This window comes from Crocodylus siamensis, chromosome 5 (genome assembly GCF_052110815.1).
Source record: "Crocodylus siamensis isolate JL-2025a chromosome 5, ASM5211081v1, whole genome shotgun sequence".
In the NCBI taxonomy this organism is placed as follows: domain Eukaryota; kingdom Metazoa; phylum Chordata; order Crocodylia; family Crocodylidae; genus Crocodylus; species Crocodylus siamensis.
The window spans coordinates 196,652,281-196,671,785 of NC_143399.1; the positions used below are offsets into that span (position 1 = coordinate 196,652,281).

Below are 19,505 nucleotides of genomic sequence, written 5' to 3' on the forward strand. Positions count from 1 at the left end.
TCAATAAAGCATCTCATTCATTACCACCCAAAAATCTACTCTTAAAATGAACTCAAAATAACTTGGATTCAACTGTCCATTTAGCTGTTGTAACGATAGATGGCATCTAGGAAAGAGGATGTGGCTAGTAAAAGTGCTGAGACCAGCTTATCTGCATCAATGATGTAAAAATAGGACTGAACAACATAAGAATAAAATTGGAAGATACTACTACAGTGGCAGAAGTGGTCAACCCCAGTAAGGAGAGAGGAAGAGAGGGAATAAACATGGCTAAAACATAGGAGAATGAGACTTTTTTTTTTTTTTTTTTGGAAAACTACAAACTACTGCATCCAGGGGAAGGTTCTCTGGAGTACAGATATTCAATGGAAGGGAGACAGCTATAATGCTGTAACTCCAAGAAACAACTGAGCAACACGTGAATTAAACATGGCATTCTCATATGCACACTGCAGAACACAGACATGGTTTTGGACTGCAAATGCAGAAGCATCATGCCTTGACAAGGGAGGTCATGTTCCCAGTCTCTACAGTTCTGGGACAGCTAGAATATACTGCCTGTGTTTAGCTCTGGGCATCTCAACACCAAAAAAGAGACAAACAAAAAAAGGAGTTGAGGGAATAGCAATAAAAGTGCATAGGGAAACAGAAGGATCGGTTTTCAAGAAACCAATGATGAAGTGAGGTAATTAATACAGATAGTTATTAAAGAGTAGACTACAGGAGGAAGAAAAGGTGATAACATTATACTAAATTTGAATTAAGGAAAGAAGAGGAATGACATGATTGGAAAATGGAGTGGTGATATGATGCCCAGAAATGATTTAGGCTGGTCCCCAGGAAAACATTCTTGACTGTGAGATATACAAAAGCTATGGGCTATTTTTCTTTGGGAAATGGTGAAATCTTAGGTGCTTGAGTCATTTAAATCTACATGGGACAAAGCCATAGGAAACATTCAATAGGGAACTGTTTTATCAGGGAGATAAGCTAGATCACCCTACAGATCTTTTCCTCTCTCATGCTGATGATACTATTGTTCAAATCCCTCTAACAGTTAATATGAGATACATTTTTAATCACATAATTTATTTCATACTGCCATCAACATTGCTTTATTCCCAACACATTCTCTCCTTCTTAAGACTTCCTGTTATTGAGTAAATCACTCAAAATCCTCTCCCATGGGCCTAACAACTCTGTTAAGTGGCTTCCTAAAAATGGCTTACTTTACATGGCTTTACAAGTTCTTGGGATGTTTGTCAAATAGATCACCTTGTCCTTGTTTGCCCCAGGAGATCTCTCAGAGATTACTCATGAAATGCTAGGTCTCTTTGCTATCTGCACAGAGCCTGGCCTTCAAAAATAGCATTGTTTGGGCTGTACTCTTTAATGCTGGAGTTCATAACCTCGTGTGACCTCCTGTCTGATTTCAAGTGCTCCATGGATCAGTGCCATGCATCCTCTGCCTCTTTTACGCAGCCACAAATAGAAACAATTGGGTTTTACTTTATGAAGATGACATTAGTATTCCAGGGCTCATGTAAAGGTGAGGGAGGAAACGGGGATTATTGTCACCGAACGGATCACAGCTAGCATGTTCTGGCAGGATCCTGGAATTTCATTCCAAACCTAACAAAGGATGTCATTTTTCTAATTTCCTGCTCTAGGGGCAGATGGCTCCTTTCTCTTGTAGAGATGTTAAAACTAGGAGACAAAAGTAATTATAGACTAGCCTGAAATTAGGGCATTCCCAGGACTAGGTGGCATGTAGAAAGCCTGACTACTCAGACCCCAAAAATTCCTCATGGACTTACATCTTCAGTCAGCTGTATTCCTACTAGCCTATGATCTGATATTTTTTGAGGCTGGGATCTCAATTGCTTCTGCATCTCCTTTTTTCGATTCAAGCCCCTTAACTTCTGGAGAAGAGGGTTCACACAAAAAGCTAAGAATGATTTCCATTAAACAGTTGAAATATTCCTGTTATAAATGTTCTTAGGGCTCATGTACGGTGACAAGAGTTACAGATATTAATCAATGAGACTAAAAAACAGGAGTGAATAACCCCTGCTTCCCACAATACCACTCTTGCATGTGCTCTCTGATGGGTTTGGGCTCTGTCTGTATTTTATGGCAGAGGTGGGAAGGAGTAAAGCTAGGGAACTAGCTGTGTTATTTACTTAAATTCTGCTCTCTGTCTTGGCTTGGCAGTGCTAACAGGAACAAAATCCTAACGGCAGTCTGGTAAAGTTAGTAGACATGAACCAAAATGTACCCAAGAGAAAGGTCTGCAGAGCAAGAAGGTGCCATCATCAGAGGAGAATCAGAGTCTCAATTACAGTTTCTTCGAAAGCTGCACGTTCTTGGAAACCCATTTAAAATATGTCCATTTTTAATGCATTTTCTGAGCATTCCATTTTTGTAATAATACAAGAATCTATTCTCCTCCCACCGGTCTGCAGAAGCTACTTCTGATTGTTTTTTTCTTACCGTTGGAGAGGTTTTGTGGGTTTTTTGTTCAGACCATAAAAGCCCCCTTAATTTCCATGCATGCACTACTGATTTTGGTCTATTGGTCGCATGCAGTATCAAGTAGGAAGGTTGTTTCTGTTACCTCTGTTTTCCCTACTGGTGATGATGGTTCAGCTTTCACCTGTTTATCCATCTGCAACTCACTTAACTCTTCACAAATCTCAGAGGTCTGACTCTGGTCTCCTGGGCTTTTGCAGCACTGCCCCCTCGGTTGCAGCTGTTTTTCCTGCCGGAGATAATCCTAGATGGGTTTATTTTCTTTTTCTTTGGTAGCATGCTTATTTCTTAAGCAGAACTCCCCAGCTAGCACAGAAAATACCCTGAACTATACTTGTCAAGGGATGGCATCTTAAGGCAAAATGGTAAGCAACAAGATTACATAGGCTTATGCTGCAACTTTTGAGGTTTAGCAACTTGGATATGTCAAATTGCCTGGCTGTAAAAGAGAGGGGGGAAAAAGAGCAGCTTTTTGTTCAGGAATTGTTGCTAGGGGAAGGAATCACCCTGCCATTTCTTCCATTTTCAGTCTCTGAATCTGAGAAAGTCGTTTTCTCCAGTGACCCCAAATATCACAGGCTGGTGCTCCGAGTTTAGCCATATAATCAAGAGATGTACTCTGCGGTCACACAGCCAGGCTCAGCCTCAGCCTCAGCCTCAGCCTCAGCGCTGGAGGTGCTATGTTAAGTAACAGGTCTGTACTGCAGGGCAGGAAAGAAACCAGACAAAAAAGAAGAAAAGATATAAATTCAAGAGGAGGGAAATGCACTGAATATGGAGCCCCCTTCCCCCCTGAGAAACAGAAGATGGAGACACCTCGCTCTGTCTCCCACTGCTGCTGGCTCTCCCATCCCCTCCTTTAGACATGGCCCTCAATTCATGAAACACCAGGCTAAATCCACTCCTGTTCAGCAAACATCTGAGAATAATTTGGAGCTGCACTGCAATCTGAGTCTCAGTTAGGCGTGTGCTTAAGTGTATTCTGCAAACACCGGCTGCTGCGAGGCCCAGTACTCGGAGTAGCATGAGCAATGCCATTAAAGTCACGTACCAATTTGCGGGCATGACAGTGACTAATGGTGAATTCCTTCAGATTACTCACACTACGGAGAGTTATGCCTAGTTGTGTTTGCAGGATTGGGCCCATAGCCACTAGCATAAAATCAGGAGAGCTTTATTGATTCAGACTAGCTGGGAATGTAGCCTGTAAACTCCATAGCTTATCAGAGTATTACCATATTTTATGTCATTACTAACAGTGCTACTAAAATATTAATAAAGCTCAGGCTGATTTCAAAGACTTATGCTGAATTGCTTAAAGAAGCCTTTCCATGCTGAGAAAACAGATTACAAGAGTACCAGAATTTTAACAAAAACTATCCGAATGTATTTTCCTTTCAGTGGTGTGCCATTTTCTGGAGGGGAGGGGAGCGATTCTCACAGTCAGTGTTTTAACCAAGCTTACCCTCCCATAATCAGAGCCCACCGGCTTTAATTTTACAGTCGCATCACAGCAGGAAACAGCAGAAGCAGGTATGGAGAGGAAAAAAGAACCCCATCTTATTTAAAAAGTAACCAACTGAAATACCGTGGGAGACAAAAAGTGGTTGATTAAGTCAATTGCTTTTTGTATAAACGCTCAGATTTTCAAATTTGCACCGGTTCTTTCTGCTTTCCCAGCAAATTAATTTAAAATTAAATTACCGGTTTCCTGCTGCGGAGGTCATAAGGTCTAACATATATTTTAACTTTAATAAATTAAATTATGCATGCTCTAGTCTATACTCTGTGCTGAAGGAATTATGACAAAATTTACAGGAACAATTCAGCACCAATAGCCACAGGCCAAAGATCGCTCTGTTATTACTAGTCTATGGGTTTGATTTCACCATGAAGTTATACATATGCTAAAAAGTATAACTTGGAAAATGTATAACATACAGAGAAGCTGCTAATACCAAAGGCACACCATATACTAGTCAGGCACTTTGCTATAAACATTTTTTAATGCAACGCGCATACAGCTTGGTCCTAAGTAACGTTAATGACAGAGTATTGGTTACAGCATTTAAGCAACAGAAACAATCGTTTCGTGTTGCAAGTAGTGCAATCTGGGTAACGTTGCAACTTCATTGGTGCAGAAAGCCTGTACACCCAGAGCCCTTGGAAACTGTGGCCTGTATAAGAGCAAACTGTGTGACTCGGCTCCTCTGAAGAGCAACAGAGCCAAGTCAGTGAGCATGTTGTATAGTTAGGGTGAAAGAAAATAAAACACATCGATGGTTTCATTAGTTACTATCTCCATTGCTGGCAGTAGGGGCTCTTTCCTGGACATCTGGGGCTCCTATACACATGACAGAGCTCTGCTCCGATTTGTGCTAATTAGCGTGGGTTGCAGTAGACTCAGTCGAGTCTTCTGTGAGCCTACTGGAGCGTGCTAATTAGCTCCAGCAGCCTCCACATCATGTGTATTCAGCATCCCCGTGTTTCCAAATGGCGGCGGGGGCGCTTTAAGTAAAGCTTGTTGAATGAGCTTTAGTGAAAGCATCTCTGCTGCCATTTTTGAAATGTGGGACACTGACTACATGTGATGCTGTGGGTGCTTTAATTACAGTAGCTCTCAGAGCTGTTTTAATTAAGCCCCTCCACCTGAGCACATGTATAGACACCCTTGTTTTCAGGAACGCCATGTCCAAACCCCTCCTCTCGATGACACTTACAACTATACACACAGTGATAATGGTATCGTGTCATGCTAAACTCGCACAATGGGGCCAAAATGTCACTATGCATTGATACAGACTAGGGTTGCCAAACATATGGCTCACAAATCAGATCTGACCTGTGAGATACTCTATCCAGTCTGCTCGGCTACCAGCGGGCCACCAGAAGTTGGGGGCTACGGCTGTGGGGGATGGTTTGCCATGTAATCCAGAGCCTTCAGGCACTGGTGGACATGGTGATGGGCAGCACAAGGGTGTGCAAGGGCTGATAGAGCTCCAGTCACCCGAAAGCTACTTTGCTCATCACCATCGAACCGGCCCTACCTCCTCAGTCAATGGCCCTGCCACTACCATTTGCTCCATGCCTGAGCTGGAGCTGGAGCTACACCTGGAGCTGGAGCTGTCACCACCACATAGGTTGTGTACTGCCACCAAGGCACAAGGCATGTGGCAGCAGCAGCGGGTCTGGCTCCCGCATGGGGCCAAAACTGCTGCCACTGGAGCCACCCCATGTCCTGGGCTGGACCCGGCCTGCAAGGAGCCCTGTGGTCTGGATCCAGCCCGGGGTAGGAGGTGAGTATTGACACCCCTGATATAGGCCATCATAACAATGAACTTTTTATTTTGCCCTGACAACTACATTTGAAAGGAAGACCGCTTCTGGAATAAAATAAACTGTCCCATACATCTAGGGATACATGGTAAATCTGCACTGGGTGCCAAGTATCAGATGTTGTCCTGGGTAAAAACAGTCTGATTTCAGGTAACCCCTTCATTTCCAGTACACATTGCGGGGACAGCAAAGCAGTGTTGGTTGCTCCAAGTGCATTTATTTTGGTCTGCTTAACTTTGGGCTGTTTGGTTTTGTTTTAATTTGAACCAATTTGTTCTTTTGGCTGCAGCAGCAGTAGATTTATCTCCAATAAAACTCCACACTGTGGGTGGCTTATGTAATTTGTTTTTAATTTTTGTATCAAGTGCCAAGTTGCCAAGGCAATACACATTATGTTAATATTTATTGATTCAGTTGTTTTCATAATTTATAAAGCGAAAACACAAAGTGATACACAAAAGGCACGCATACAAATGGAAGGCGGACAGCCTCCTGAGATTCACATTGGACCCCCTGTTGCTTGATATCCAAGTTACAACCAGGGGCATTCACACCTCAAACCCTTTGGCAGATCTTCTCCTTTTGGTTCTTTGGCCTCTGCCCAATAAGAAGTGAACATTAAATTGTATTCATAGTTAACCAACCTTATGGAATACAACTTGGCTGTACACGTGTGGTTGGTTACAGCACAAACAAGAAGAAAACAATGGTTTCTTCTAGGAACATGTAGTTATTAACCTGGGTGACATCTCCAGTTCTTTTGTGCATGGGCTCCACACTTGTTGCTGGCATAAAGACATACAAAAGATCCACCAGTGGGTCCTGCTTATGTGACGCAGAAGTCTAGAAATAAAAGTGATGGACTTTGGTTGGCTCACATGGGGATTACTGCAAACTCCTGGCCTCTGTAAAAAGACTTGCTCTTGGCAAAAACAAAGTCAACACCAGCCACCAGTGGAAATTCATTGGATTTCCTTCCCTATCACGCTTCCGTCCCGTACAGCTGAATTTAGAAAGACAAAGCACTGCAAGCCATAGTCCTCGGAAGTAATCTAGTAAAATGAATGTTTGGAAAGGCTCGCTAACTCCTGTCCTGGTCCTGACTCTAACTCTGCTCCCACACTGACTCTCCTGTCCAGGCTACCCACATCCAGCCAACATGAAGAATAAGCCTTTGATGCCAGGCAGCTGCTCCATAGAGCAGAGAGGTGGGCAGAGATGAGGCATGGGCTTGGGCTTGGCTCTGCACCCCAATCCCTCCGCAGCAGGCTGGCAATAACTTCTGAGCAAGTTTGGAGGGGAATGCAAATGGTGACAGGAACTGAGCTGGGTCAGCTTGTTTTCCCTATAGAGCAAGGGGTGGGGGTTGTAGGCTGGTTTGTGACTCGTGTGAAAGAGTGCAACTATAAACTGCCCTTTAATCGCAGCAAAATGCTTGTGCACATGTAGATCAATTCAGCCCTGTGCAAAGGGCGACCGGTGGGCCTGCATATCACATTGCACTGAAAAGAATTCCCTGAACATGAGCCGTGTGCTGGCATTTTAAGGAGCTGTTTCACCCCTTGAGAGAGCTGAGAATTAAAAGCATCAGAAGAATTTCTCACAGGGCAATGCTGACTGCAGGGAGCTGTCATTCCAGGAAATACTGCTCTTAGAGGAAGACCCTCTCCTTAATGACCTCACGATTTCAGTCTGGGATGGCGATGAAGTTGGCCTTTGCAAAGGAACACAATTCAGTATGGCAGTAATTAGTGCTTTAATGACTAGCAGGTCATCTTAACCTGTAAATCCCCATAAGAGCCAATATTTGAATATGAAACATCTAAGACAAGGAGATAGACCGGCTAAAAACCCTGTTACTTGCACTTGGAGCTCTTCACTTGGATGTGGCCTGGTTCAGGAGCAAACAGGTATTATTATCATATGATTGTTTACTGGCTTCTGTAAAAGAGCTACGATGTTTTCCCTGTTCCTAATGGAAAGCTCTGGATACCACAAAACCACCATAAATGGGAGCAATTGGCATTCTTCCTTGGCTACAATTTGCCCCCGGTGATTGGTCCCCTTCCTCAGCAGAGAAGCCAAGACCATAAATAATTGTTAAAGCTGAACTCTGCTCTATCCAATCCCTGGACAGAACTGAAGCAGTTTGCATTGCTGCCGAGCCGCAAGGAGCACGTTGTTCTCTGTGCGCTACCTGTTGGGTAGCCACAATAAGGAGATCTTTATCTTTAAGGCAGAAGTCACTGTTTTAAGAAGAGAAATACATATGCATGAACCAAAGAAACTGCCTGGGGTTCTCACTGCCATCATTTATTATTTTCCCATATAATAAATGGGAAAACCATTTATTCTCCCACACAGGAAGCGTAAGTCAGGGTTACTCCATGAACATCAGGGAACTGGGATGTTGCAATAGCGCTAAGAGAGGCAAATTACACCGTACACCTAGAAAATCCCCTAATTCCCTGCATAAGAAAAGAAGGGGATTTGTATTACATATCATGGCTCAAATGAAAGAGGGCTGGAAGGAAGCTCTCAGTTCCATCGAACACTTTCCCTGCAGCATCCTCTCACCCCGACCCGATGAGGAGAGGAGGGCTGCTCCCAGCGAGTGGCATGAAATGTCAGAGTGAAACCACTCGGGACGTTGCACAAGAGGGTGGGATCATAGCCCAGACAGAGAGAGCTATCACACCACACGGTGTTCCTCCAAGCATACTTTTAACCAGATGGATAGCTGCACCTACAGGACTGTGCAGAGAGACTCGGCTTGAGTTTGGGTGTGTGCAGGGTTAGCCATAAACACACACCTAGTGCAGGACACCAGTGCAATCAGGGGGATGGGGAGCACGGCCGGTGCGAAGGGAAGAACTACTCAGTCAATGAGCAGTGCAGAGCTGTGCGAAGCAACAGAGCACAGACTGGCTTGATTCAGCCGTTCAGTGAGCACAAGGAAACTACAGTGAGAGAAAGCAGGGCTGGAAGTGGCGTTGTCTGCTCGTTCCTGAAGTGCCTCCTTTTTCTCCATCGCAGACCACCCAATCCATCAGTCTGCTCTAATAGTGCATCTGCACAGACAGGCCTAGCTCTAGACAGTGCTAATCACCCCTTATGGTCACAAGCATCACTTTCACTCACAAACTGCAGACAGACAAGGGTTTTCAAATTAAAACCTAGGCGTGCCATTCTGCTACAAGGCAAAATTCTGCCTCAGCGGGGCACAGGCACCTCTTTGAGCTGTTAGTGCACGGAGGAAGCGTAATTGCTGCTACATATTCACTTGGATCCCTTGGCTCTACGCCGACTGGAGGGGTTCTGTGCTTTGGGGAAGCGGCCGACGAGGAGCAGATAGAAAGCTTCTGTATCAGGCAGCCTGGCAATTCCTGCTCTCCCTGAGTCCATTCAGAAACATGGGGACCAGTAGGAGAACTGAGGGGGGTGACTGGGACAGCAGCCTGCAGTGCTGCCTTTGTTGGTAGGGGTGAGGGACAAGACAAAGGCGATTGCTGCCTGACTGCACTGTTGCAATAGGCATGGCAGCAGCTGGTACTCCCCCCATGTGTCTCAGCTGCCCCAGGCACAGATCTGCCCTGCTGTGCCTCTGATGGGGACATTAAGGATATGTCTACACTGTGGCAGCAGAGAACTCTCTCGTGGCGAGCCCTGCCCGCCTGCTCCCACTCCTCGCCAGTCAGCCCTGGAAACACAGCTGAAGTGAGGATTTGGGGCAGGGTGTAGTCAAAAGCATTGGCTTGGGTCACCTCTGCTAGCTCATTTCCAGGGCTGATGCTCGCAGATTAGGCATAGGCAGGAAGGACGGATTGCCTCGGCAGTGAGCCCTGAAACCGGTGATGGGAACTGCACGGATGCAGGCTTCACCCATGTGAGCCACAGTCCCTTGACCACACATCACGTGGACACTGCCTACCTGCCCCACTCCATTGTGCTATGTGGGTGCCCTGGCCCCATTTTCAGCTTCCCAGCCATGGGCTCCCCGGCTGTAACCATGTCACAAAGGCACCCTGGGTTGCGAGCTCCCTGGTGCTGTGGGCTGTGCCCTGCCGGGGAAGGAAGCAGAAGCCAGAGGATGACTAGGGAGGGGGATCCTAGGGTCCCTGGGTCAGAGGAATGGGGGTGGAGGGAGGGTGGTCACTGGTTGGAGCCCAGGGCCTTCAAGTTAATTCCTCAGGGGCTGCATATAGCCAGCTGGATAGTCCTGCCCTCAACAGAGATGAGACAGTTCACTCAAAAGGGAGAAAAGGAAATGCTTTTCCACATACAACACAGTTATTTTATGGATCTCTGCCCAAGAGCTATCGTAGCACCAAGTTTTCAGTAGGAGTTTTAAAGCAGATTAGAAAGCTACATGAAGAACAGGAGTATCCTGAGTCATAAATGAAAGATTTAAAACAGGAAAGATCTTTGAAAAGTTGTAAACCCTCATGCTTCAGGGCTTGCCTTGAGACATTAGAGGCCAGGAAGAAATTTCCCTTGGGGACACACTGTCCCATCACTGCAGGCTTCCTTGCACCTTCCTATTAAACACCGGGTACTGGTGACTTTTGGTGACAGGACAGCACAGACGGCTGACTTTTGGGATCCAGTTCAACAATTCTTAGACAAATCTCTACCTGCTGGTCAAAGGCCAGATAACATCTGACCCAAAGGAAGTTGTAACAGTTTGCTCATAGTTAGAAAGCTCTTGAACATATGTCCTGTGATCTGGTTTTCAAAATGGCAGCAAAATAATTTTAGCTAGTACTTAATTTACTACAGGAGGCAGATAAGCATGCAACTGAGTGATGATGCCAGGTCTGAGTCTACAATTAGCGCAGGCTTGTCACACAGCACACAATAGTACATTTGCTGTAGAGGTAGCCTCAGCCCCTCCTTGCTAACTCCTTCCCAGGGATAGTATGTGAAGTGTGCCGTCTGTTGTACTAGAGTATGCCTGCAGTAACTCTACGGAAGTCAATTGAGTTATTACACCGGCATATCTCAGCACAGAATTTGGTCCATTAATTACCTGGGCATGGGATCTGAGGAATGAAATTAGTCACCGAATCATTGCTAAACAATTCTTCCTAAACATCATGAGGCACTGGAGGAATCTAGAGCCAAATGTTGATGCCTGTCCTCAGTCATCCTGTACACTGGGACTGTTCAGCACAAGTCAGGTTAGACAAATTGGGTCTTTATACAGCAAAGCTCCAAGACACTGTGACAGATCCTCAGCAGATGTCAACTGCTGCAACTCTGCCGAAGGCAGACCAGCTGAGGACCTGCCTAAGTAGTTTTCAGCTTTGGGTGCTGGAGAAGATTAATTTTAAGATGTCCAAGGATGTCTGTTATCCGAGTCACAGCTGAGCTAACTGCCTCGTCTCTGTACGAGGTCCGGATGCTTTGCCAAATCTCTTCCTTCAAGAAAGTAAACAGAACACTTTTGCTGTGCTCCATTTCACATTCACCCAGAACATTTCAAGTGCTTGAACCTTGGCCCTGGAAAAGTAGAGAATGAATTCTAATTGCTCAGTCTTTGCTGGTCCAAGATCATTTTCCTCACCATGCAGCACATTGTCCATAATAAAATATGGATTCATTCTTCCGAGGGTTCAGTTTTAAAATTAGTCTAAGTGGGAGAACTTGGCAGGGAGATGTACTGCCAAAGTTAATTTCTCCTGTTATCAATTCAAAAAGGCTTAAATAGGCAGCAAAAGTGTTTCATAAGTGTTCATTGTTCAGAGTTCAAGCTAATACCTTTTGCTAAATTGCATTTTGATGTTTAATCACTATCTACTTTACATTTCTTTTGGTAATTGGGATCTCTCCACTATGTAATGTGAAGAATTCAAACAAATGGGCTCCTCTGCTGTACGTTTCAGCTCTGCGAGGCTGTGGCGCGTCTAAGCTTTGCCTAAAAGTGTGATGTGCTTTGAGAGAGCGACTGTAGCAACCACAGACCTATTCAGCCAATTAAGGCTTTGCTATTTCTATCATTATTAAGAAAGCCGCGTATTATTATACCTAATAAAAACAAAACAGGTGACAGGCTTTTAGCTGCCATTACTTTCTATTTCACTATTTTAGATTCATTAGCAGATATGACAGTTTCAAATTCCCACGCCACCGCTGCCACACACACACACACACACACACACACACACACACACACACACACACTAGGGCTGTGCAAAGCTTTGGTCCCTGATTTGATTTGGTGAAGATTTGGCCTGATTCGGTGGCCGAATCTTCGAATCCAAATTGAATCAAAGGACATTTTAATCTCTCTGAATTGACTCAGAATGCTCTAAATCGATTTGGAGAGATTTGGAAAGATTCGGTGATTCACACACAGACACAGCTGTAAAAGTTTTTTCTACGTACCTCTCGGTACCAGGCGGCTCATGAATGCTGTGACGGTGGGGCAGATGGAGTGTCCCACAGGAGCGCGGAGGGGGTCCCCAGCGCACTCGGCAGCAGACCTGGGAGTGGATCAGAAGCACTTCTGGTCCACTTCCGGGTCCACTGGGGAGCGCGCAGGGGGGCTCCCACTGCACTCCCTGGCTCAATGACTGGTGCCTCCTGGGTCTGGGTGGGGGGAGCACCTGGGGTCCCTCTGTGGCCAATGGCCGAGCCGGGGATTGTGCTGGGGGGGGGGCCCAGCATGCTCCCTGGCAGACCCAGAAGTGGACCGGAAGTACTTCTGGTTGACATCTGGGATTACCACTGAGTACGCAGGCGACCCCCCCCCCCCCCCCCGGTGCTTTTGTGGGATGCTCCATCCGCCCCAGCATCGCAGCACTCACAAGCCAGGCCTGGTACCTCGAGGTATGTAGAAAAAACATTTAAAGCTGCGTATATGGTCGAATACCTGATTCTCCAAATCAGTGTTGAATCTTCAGATATGATTTGGCCGAATCGAATCACTGTCCCTGATCCAGGCTGAATCCAAATCCAAATCTGAATTGAATAGGGCCCGCTTCACACACCCCTTATGCATTTAGATGCTCTTTTTCCCTGTGTCTGCAAAGCAAGACATCTAGTAATCAACTTGTTCACTTCTTCTAAAATGCTGAGTGGCGGCATTTCAGTTTGCTTGTTTCTTTTTAACCAAAGGGAAGAACTGTGAGAAATGCTCAGTTTTGGCAGTATTCTGCTAGGGGGAGAGTCATGGATACTAGAAAGTGACACCCAGGAGACCATGACTGACATGTAGTCCATGGGGCTGGGCATTTGTCTGAATGCATGTTGTCAAGTTGGCAATGCCTGATATCAGTTCTTTCAATGCCAGGGCCTTTTATTGACTCCCAGGGTTTCATGGACCTGAGGCATCATGCTATGGAGGAATACGTTTCCTTGGCATCTCATACTGAACAAACACCCTAAAACCTAGAGCATGACTGCTCTTATCGCATCAGCAAAGATACTGCCAGACAGTCTTCTTCTAGTCCTGCTCACCATGTCTTGATGAACCGGACATGGGAAATACAACTCTCCACACCTCAAAACCCACTACAGAGATGGGTTAATATCTGTCATTGAGATGCATATTATTTCTATGGGCCATGCTCATTTTCTTGCTGCTCTTTTTCGTGGCATGACAAACAAAGACTTTTTATTTTTTCTCTTGTGTTAAAAATATTTATGGCTCTCTAAAATAGGGATCTACACATTTTTTTAAAATATGCAATGAAAATTGTTGGCATCTTCTTGAAAAAAAAATCTTATTTAGGCACAAAATGTATTACCCTGCTTTCTAATTTCTTAGCCAGTGGGTGTGTCATCTACACGTGCATTTATTTACGCTGGCTTAAATTTACACTCAAGTTGGCATAAGTCACCATATTTACTGTGTAGACATGCACCCATACTGCGCAGTAATTTTGGGTACTGCGCAGTAAATGCGTGTGTGTTGATGTGCCACTGATAATGAAAAAAATAAACTAATACAATTTAGTTCCCAAACAGAAAACTAATGGCCCAGCATGAGCAAAAGGGTAGAATTTTATAAGATAGAGTGCATATATGAGTACACAAAATACCAAATATTTGCCTGATACAAATGGGTGCAGATTTCACTGATTTCAATGGAGTTTTGCCTTTTTACACTAAGAGAGAATGTGGCCTGGCCTAGGGACTGGTTCTGACAAGAATAGAAATGTAATGTTATTTGAGGGGAATGCACAGTCCCCGAGAATGCTGTATGCTCCCTGCAGTAAAGACCAAGAATAACATCCACAACTATCTGTGCGTGTTTTTTATTTTCTGTCCGCGTCTTCTGGACATTCACAATGTGGTGGATTATCCCTTTGGATTTATCTGCAGTGAAATCCATAGGAGCGTCAAAGCTCAGCACAAATAATTTTGTATCAACAACTTTATGCGGTGAATTATCTGAGACCCATTCTAATCTCAAGCAGGCAGGAGTCAGTTTGGCATAATTCCACTGACTTCAAGGGAGAAACTCCAAACTCGTATATCTATAAATGTTGATAGCAATATTTCCATTACTTCAGTAGTCTTCACACTAGTATGACTTGGGGATGTTGTGGATTTTCAGCATCTTACAATCTTTAAGTCAACACTAGATACATTTCTAAAAGATATACTCTAACACAGACAAAAGTTATGGGCTTGATGAAGAAATCAATAGACGAGGTTCTTTGGCCTGTCATATAGAGGGTTCATAGGGTCACTGGAAAGTAGTAGGCCTGTGCGAAGCAGCAAGTATTTGATTTGGCTTTGGATTCAGCCCATTCGGAGGGAGAGTGATTTGAATCACTGTCCCAATTCAATGTGGCCGATTTGGATTTGCAGATTTGGCTGCTGAATCCGGCTGAATCTGCAGCTGAGTCCCCTCTGAATTGAACAGGCGGTGGCGGCAGGGACAGTGGTGGGGGTATGGTGGCAGCAGGTGGGACCTCCCCCCGCCCGCTCCCCCAGCCCTGCCCATGTCTGCCCTGCCTGGCCCCAGCATCCTGGACCCTTTTTTTTTTTTGAAGTCCCACGCTCACCGGCTGCAGCAGCAGCAATCAGGGCCTCTGGGGGCTTGTGACAGAGTGCCCCCCGTGTGCGCAGGGGCAGCCTGGCACCTGCGTGGTATCTGTCACATCGCACGGGTGCAGCGTGGCTCGGCAAGGCGCTGTCCTGGAGCTGGGGCAGCTCCAGCAGTCACCCGGAGCCTGGCACCGCCTAGCCCCAACCCCTGGACAGTGCCCAGAGCCCCGCAGCACCCTGCCGAGCCGCGCGGCGCTGTGCCCTCGCGATGCGACAGCTGCCTTGTGGGTGCCAGGCGGGAGGGGCGAACCCACTGCCCCATGGTGTGTGGAGGAGCTCTGCTAGAAGCCCCCAGATCGCTGCTGCTGCAGCTGGGGAGTGTGGGGCTTAAAAAACAAAACAAAACAAGTGCTGGGACGCTGGGGCTGGGTGGGGCAGCCATGGGGGGTGGGGCTGGGGGAGTGGGTGGGGGTAGGGCCAGAGGGGAAGGGCACTTGGGGGGACTGGGGGAGCCGGCAGGAGATGGGGCTGGGCGGGGGTCCCCCCATGGTCCCCTCCTCCCTCCTCCAGCCCCCCGCCCCCTGCTTACTGGCACGGAGCCTGGGTCCAGCTCCCTGCGGCAGTGAGCGGGGAACACCTGAATCTCTGAATTGATTCGAAGGCTTCTGATTCGATTCAGACCGTTTAATGGGTCTCCTGATTTGATTCGGATTCAGAAGCTTTGCACAGCCCTAGAAAGTAGGGCTGGAAGGGACCACACAAGGTCACGTAGTTCAGCTCCCTGCTCACAGCAGGACCTTCCCTGACTAAGCAATGCCAGCCAAGTATCTGTCCAATCTTCTCTTGAAATTTTCAGGGATGGAGAATCCCCACCTTCTCTAGGCAGCCTGTTCCAACACTTGAACACCCTCATAGTCAAAAAGTTTCTCCTGATCTCCAACCTATATTTCCTTTGCTGAAGCTACATGCCATTGCTCCTAGTCCAGTCCTGTATGGCCATAGAGAAAAGCCCCTCCCCATCCTCTCTGTAATTTCCCTTCAGGTAGTTGAAGGCTGTTTTCAAATCCTGCCTCCCATGCCCCTTTTCTTCTCCAAACTAAATAACCTTAGTTCTTTCCTCAGAAGGCATGCCTCTCAAGCCCCTAATCATGTTTAGGAGTTAAACTAGATGATCATAACAGTCCTTCCTGATCCTAAAATCTATTAATCCATTACTGAGATGAGACTGTCTCCTGCATATGAAGTGGACATATGCAGAGATGATACAAGTAACTATTAAACTTGAAGGAACGACAGGGAAAGCCCTTGAACATACATGCTGAGGGGCAGAAAGGCAGAAAAACAGCCCAGAGCATGCCAGAAAGTGCATGGGTGAACATCCTTCTTTTGCAGTTCTTGTGGTCACTTCTTGCATTAATACATAATTCCTTTGTAGCCTCTAATGTTGCATTGACCTGTGCTTTTGCACAGCATGATTCCAAGTTGATGACTAATTGAGCTAAATCAGTTTAGATTAAATGGTTTCCCCTCTAAAATCTGAGATGAATAAAAAAACCCAGCTTCATCAAATGCAAAATGTTTCTTGCCAACATGTCAATTTTGGGGGAAAAAAAAAAGTGATGGGAAAAACGTCTAATCCAATAACAGTTTTGACCTTCCCATTTTATTTTGGTAATAGCAAAGATTTCATTTTGGTCGGGTAATTAATAATCAAATGATTTTATCATTTTGATCCACTGTTTCCATTTTTAAAAGTATATCATACTTGATATATATTTTATATTGATTTTTTAATGTCACATATTTCAACGTTATCCATCGAAATTGCCTATGCTCAAAAATGCTTTTTACCTTATAACAATTACACATTCAAAAAAGCTTGAGTTTTTTGGACGCAAAATGTTTCAGTAATTCTTGACACAATTTTACGGGACTTTTGCAGGAAGTTTTGACATTTTGTTAGCTTGTTCTTTCGGGCTGTTTTGTTCTTTGTTTGGTTTTGAACAAAACCGACTTGCCTATGCAATGGAAATCCTGGTTTTTGCCTTGCTCCACTGATTAAATTAGAATCTACACCCCAGGGGTCGGGGAATCTTCTAATGCGTTCCCATGCACCTGTCATCACAAGTGTTAGCTCCGGCTGCAAGTGAGTGGAGAATTACAGATCAGAAGATGGAGGTAAGTGTCAAAGTGGTATCTCTCGGACCAGTTTAGCACGCAGCGGGTGTGAACGAGCGATACCAATTAGGTGTTCTGGATGGGTGCAGTTCAGTTCTGGCGTTTGTCAGGCTCAGCTCCCACAAAACCCCATGGGACTAATTCTGCTCTGATGGCAGGGTAAATCCGGATCAGTGGCACACCTGGGTTGACCCCTTGAATATGCTTATGGCACCAAAGGGGTGTGCTGAAAAGCAGTAGGCAGCTCAGCTTGGCTCAAGCAAGGCACTCAGGGACTCGCATCCAATCCCACATCCCAGGTAACGTCCCATGTCTGTGGCAGATTAGGAGTAACTCGACAGCAGTTGCAGAGGTGAAAAATGAGGAGGCCAGAATCAGACCCTCCTGTGTCTCTGCCAATTCCCAAGGGGGGCTGGAACAAAAGTGGCTGTGCGCTCCCCTTTCCTTAGGCAACGTTTCCTGCACCAGACACCACATTGTAGTAAGGGATAGCCTAGCAGCTGCTACAGCGGCTCTGTGCCATCTGAGCATTTCCCCATGCAGGGGAATCCTCAGGCAGGCAGATATGCTGACTTTCCAGCTGCTTTGCAAAATCGCTGTGTTGAAAAGGAGCTGCAGTGGGGTCTGGGATCTGGCCCATTATGACATGCAGGGAGGGAGCGTGCCGCAGAGCTGCATCCGGTCTTTAGTAAGGGAGCAAAGGAGCTGTAAAGCTTGCCTCCTCCGTGGCAGCAGGAAGCGAGCCTGTTCCATATGACCCAATTAGCCACTCCATCGTAACAAATCAATAATGGCACTTTCTGAAGACAAATGAACAAGTGCTGCTGGCTTGGTGTTCCACTGTGTTTGAAACGATAAAAGGTGTTATCCCTGCAGAACAGAGCGGCCAAAGCATATCTTTGTTACCGCATCGGAGGTGTGCAGAATGCATTTGCAGAAGAGCACTTTGCCATATGGAGACACCAGCCCCTGCCGTGCAGATTTTGATCTCATTATGCTTGCTAAATCTATCAGGGAACGCGGTGTTTGACTGCGGAAATGCAAATGTAAGAAGGCATCTCTTTATTTGACCAAGCTTTGGAACATATTTTCAAGGAGAGAATCATTAAGATATGGAGATAAACACCCTGTGTTTACCAATGGTAGATGGCACCAGACGAACATGATACCTTTCTTTGACGAGGGAACAAAGGAAATGAGGTAGATCTAATGTGTCTGCACTCCAGTACGTCACTTGATACTGTACCAGATGGAAAATTATTAGTTTAACAGGACAAGCTGAGGATGAACGCAAGAATCATGAGCTGGACAAGGACCTGGCTAAAGGGAAGATTAAAAAGGGGAGGGTTTCAATTGATCAGTGAACTTTTTCATGGTCAGTCTCAGGACCACTTGTATTAAATTTGTATTAATTGCCCGGGCATTAAATGTAACAGCACTTATGGCAGTTGGGAGGCACTGGCAATATGGGGAAATGTGAGACTAGCATATAGAAAGAACTGGGAGATTTAATAGAACAATATGCAAGGTCATGCAGTCGGGACTGCACAAGAATTTGTGGTATTAGCTGACGTCCAACTGCTGACGATGACAGAGGAGGGTATCTTTGCCAGTCACAGGTGGTCTGTGAGTCACCAGTGTGATGACGCTATGAAGGGCCAAAGGGCAATCCTGGGAGGTGTCAGGATCATGACTAAAGGCACGTAAAGGACTATGTGGAACCTAAGCAAGGGTGCCGCAGATCCAAATATTTGATTAAGGTGTCTGATGTGGCAGGGAGGCACTTCCACCCTTTTGTGCAGATAGCCCTCTGGATGTGGTCTGTTTTGATTTCTGAAAACTTTTGCTACTAAATGAAGTCCTTACAAATGATTCTGCTGGTCAGTTGGCAGCATTTTGAACTCGGTTTCCACCATTTTAATGTCCCAGTCTATTCCCAGTTCTTTCAGAGCCGTGAATTCTGCTGTCACATCCGGGTGCTCTCACTTTGGGGCCAGAAACTTCTCCACGGCATTCAGAAAATGATTTCCAAGGTTTATTCTTGGGGGAGCCAAAATGAGCAGGTGAGTCACCAGCTTTCAAAAGAGGGCAACCAGCTGCTTGCTCCAATACTGCTGCACTTCATCATCTGACTGCCACTCTGAGTGGGCGATGGGGGCGAGTGCCCAGGGCACTGTGGTCAGGAGGGCACCACACACACACACACGTGAGCAGCACGTGCTCACAGGAGCAGTGCTCTCCCCCTGCGCCAGGCAGGAGGAGCAGTGCCCAGCCTAGCCCACCCCTTGCCTCCATCCACTGCTCAGGAGGGGCTGGGCTGGGCGGCGCAGGCGGCAGCACCCTGCCACTCCACCCCTGCCTGCCTGCCTGCAGCAGGGCCACCGGCTTGGGGAGGGGGACACACAGGCTGGGGCGGGGGGAGGAGAACACCAAAATACAAGTTCACCCAGTGTGCCATT

At 46.1% G+C, this 19,505-nt stretch overlaps 1 protein-coding gene across 1 annotated transcript in view; it reads right to left on the reverse strand.

The window, feature by feature from the left end:
* The window catches only part of SCN5A (sodium voltage-gated channel alpha subunit 5), a 317,379-nt gene that overhangs the window by 70,964 nt on the left and 226,910 nt on the right, over positions 1–19,505 (reverse strand). The window contains exon 18 of the mRNA XM_090047773.1: positions 2,618–2,761. Within this exon, the coding sequence (XP_089903899.1) occupies positions 2,618–2,761 (144 nt within the window). The remainder of the gene's footprint in view (positions 1–2,617; positions 2,762–19,505) is intronic.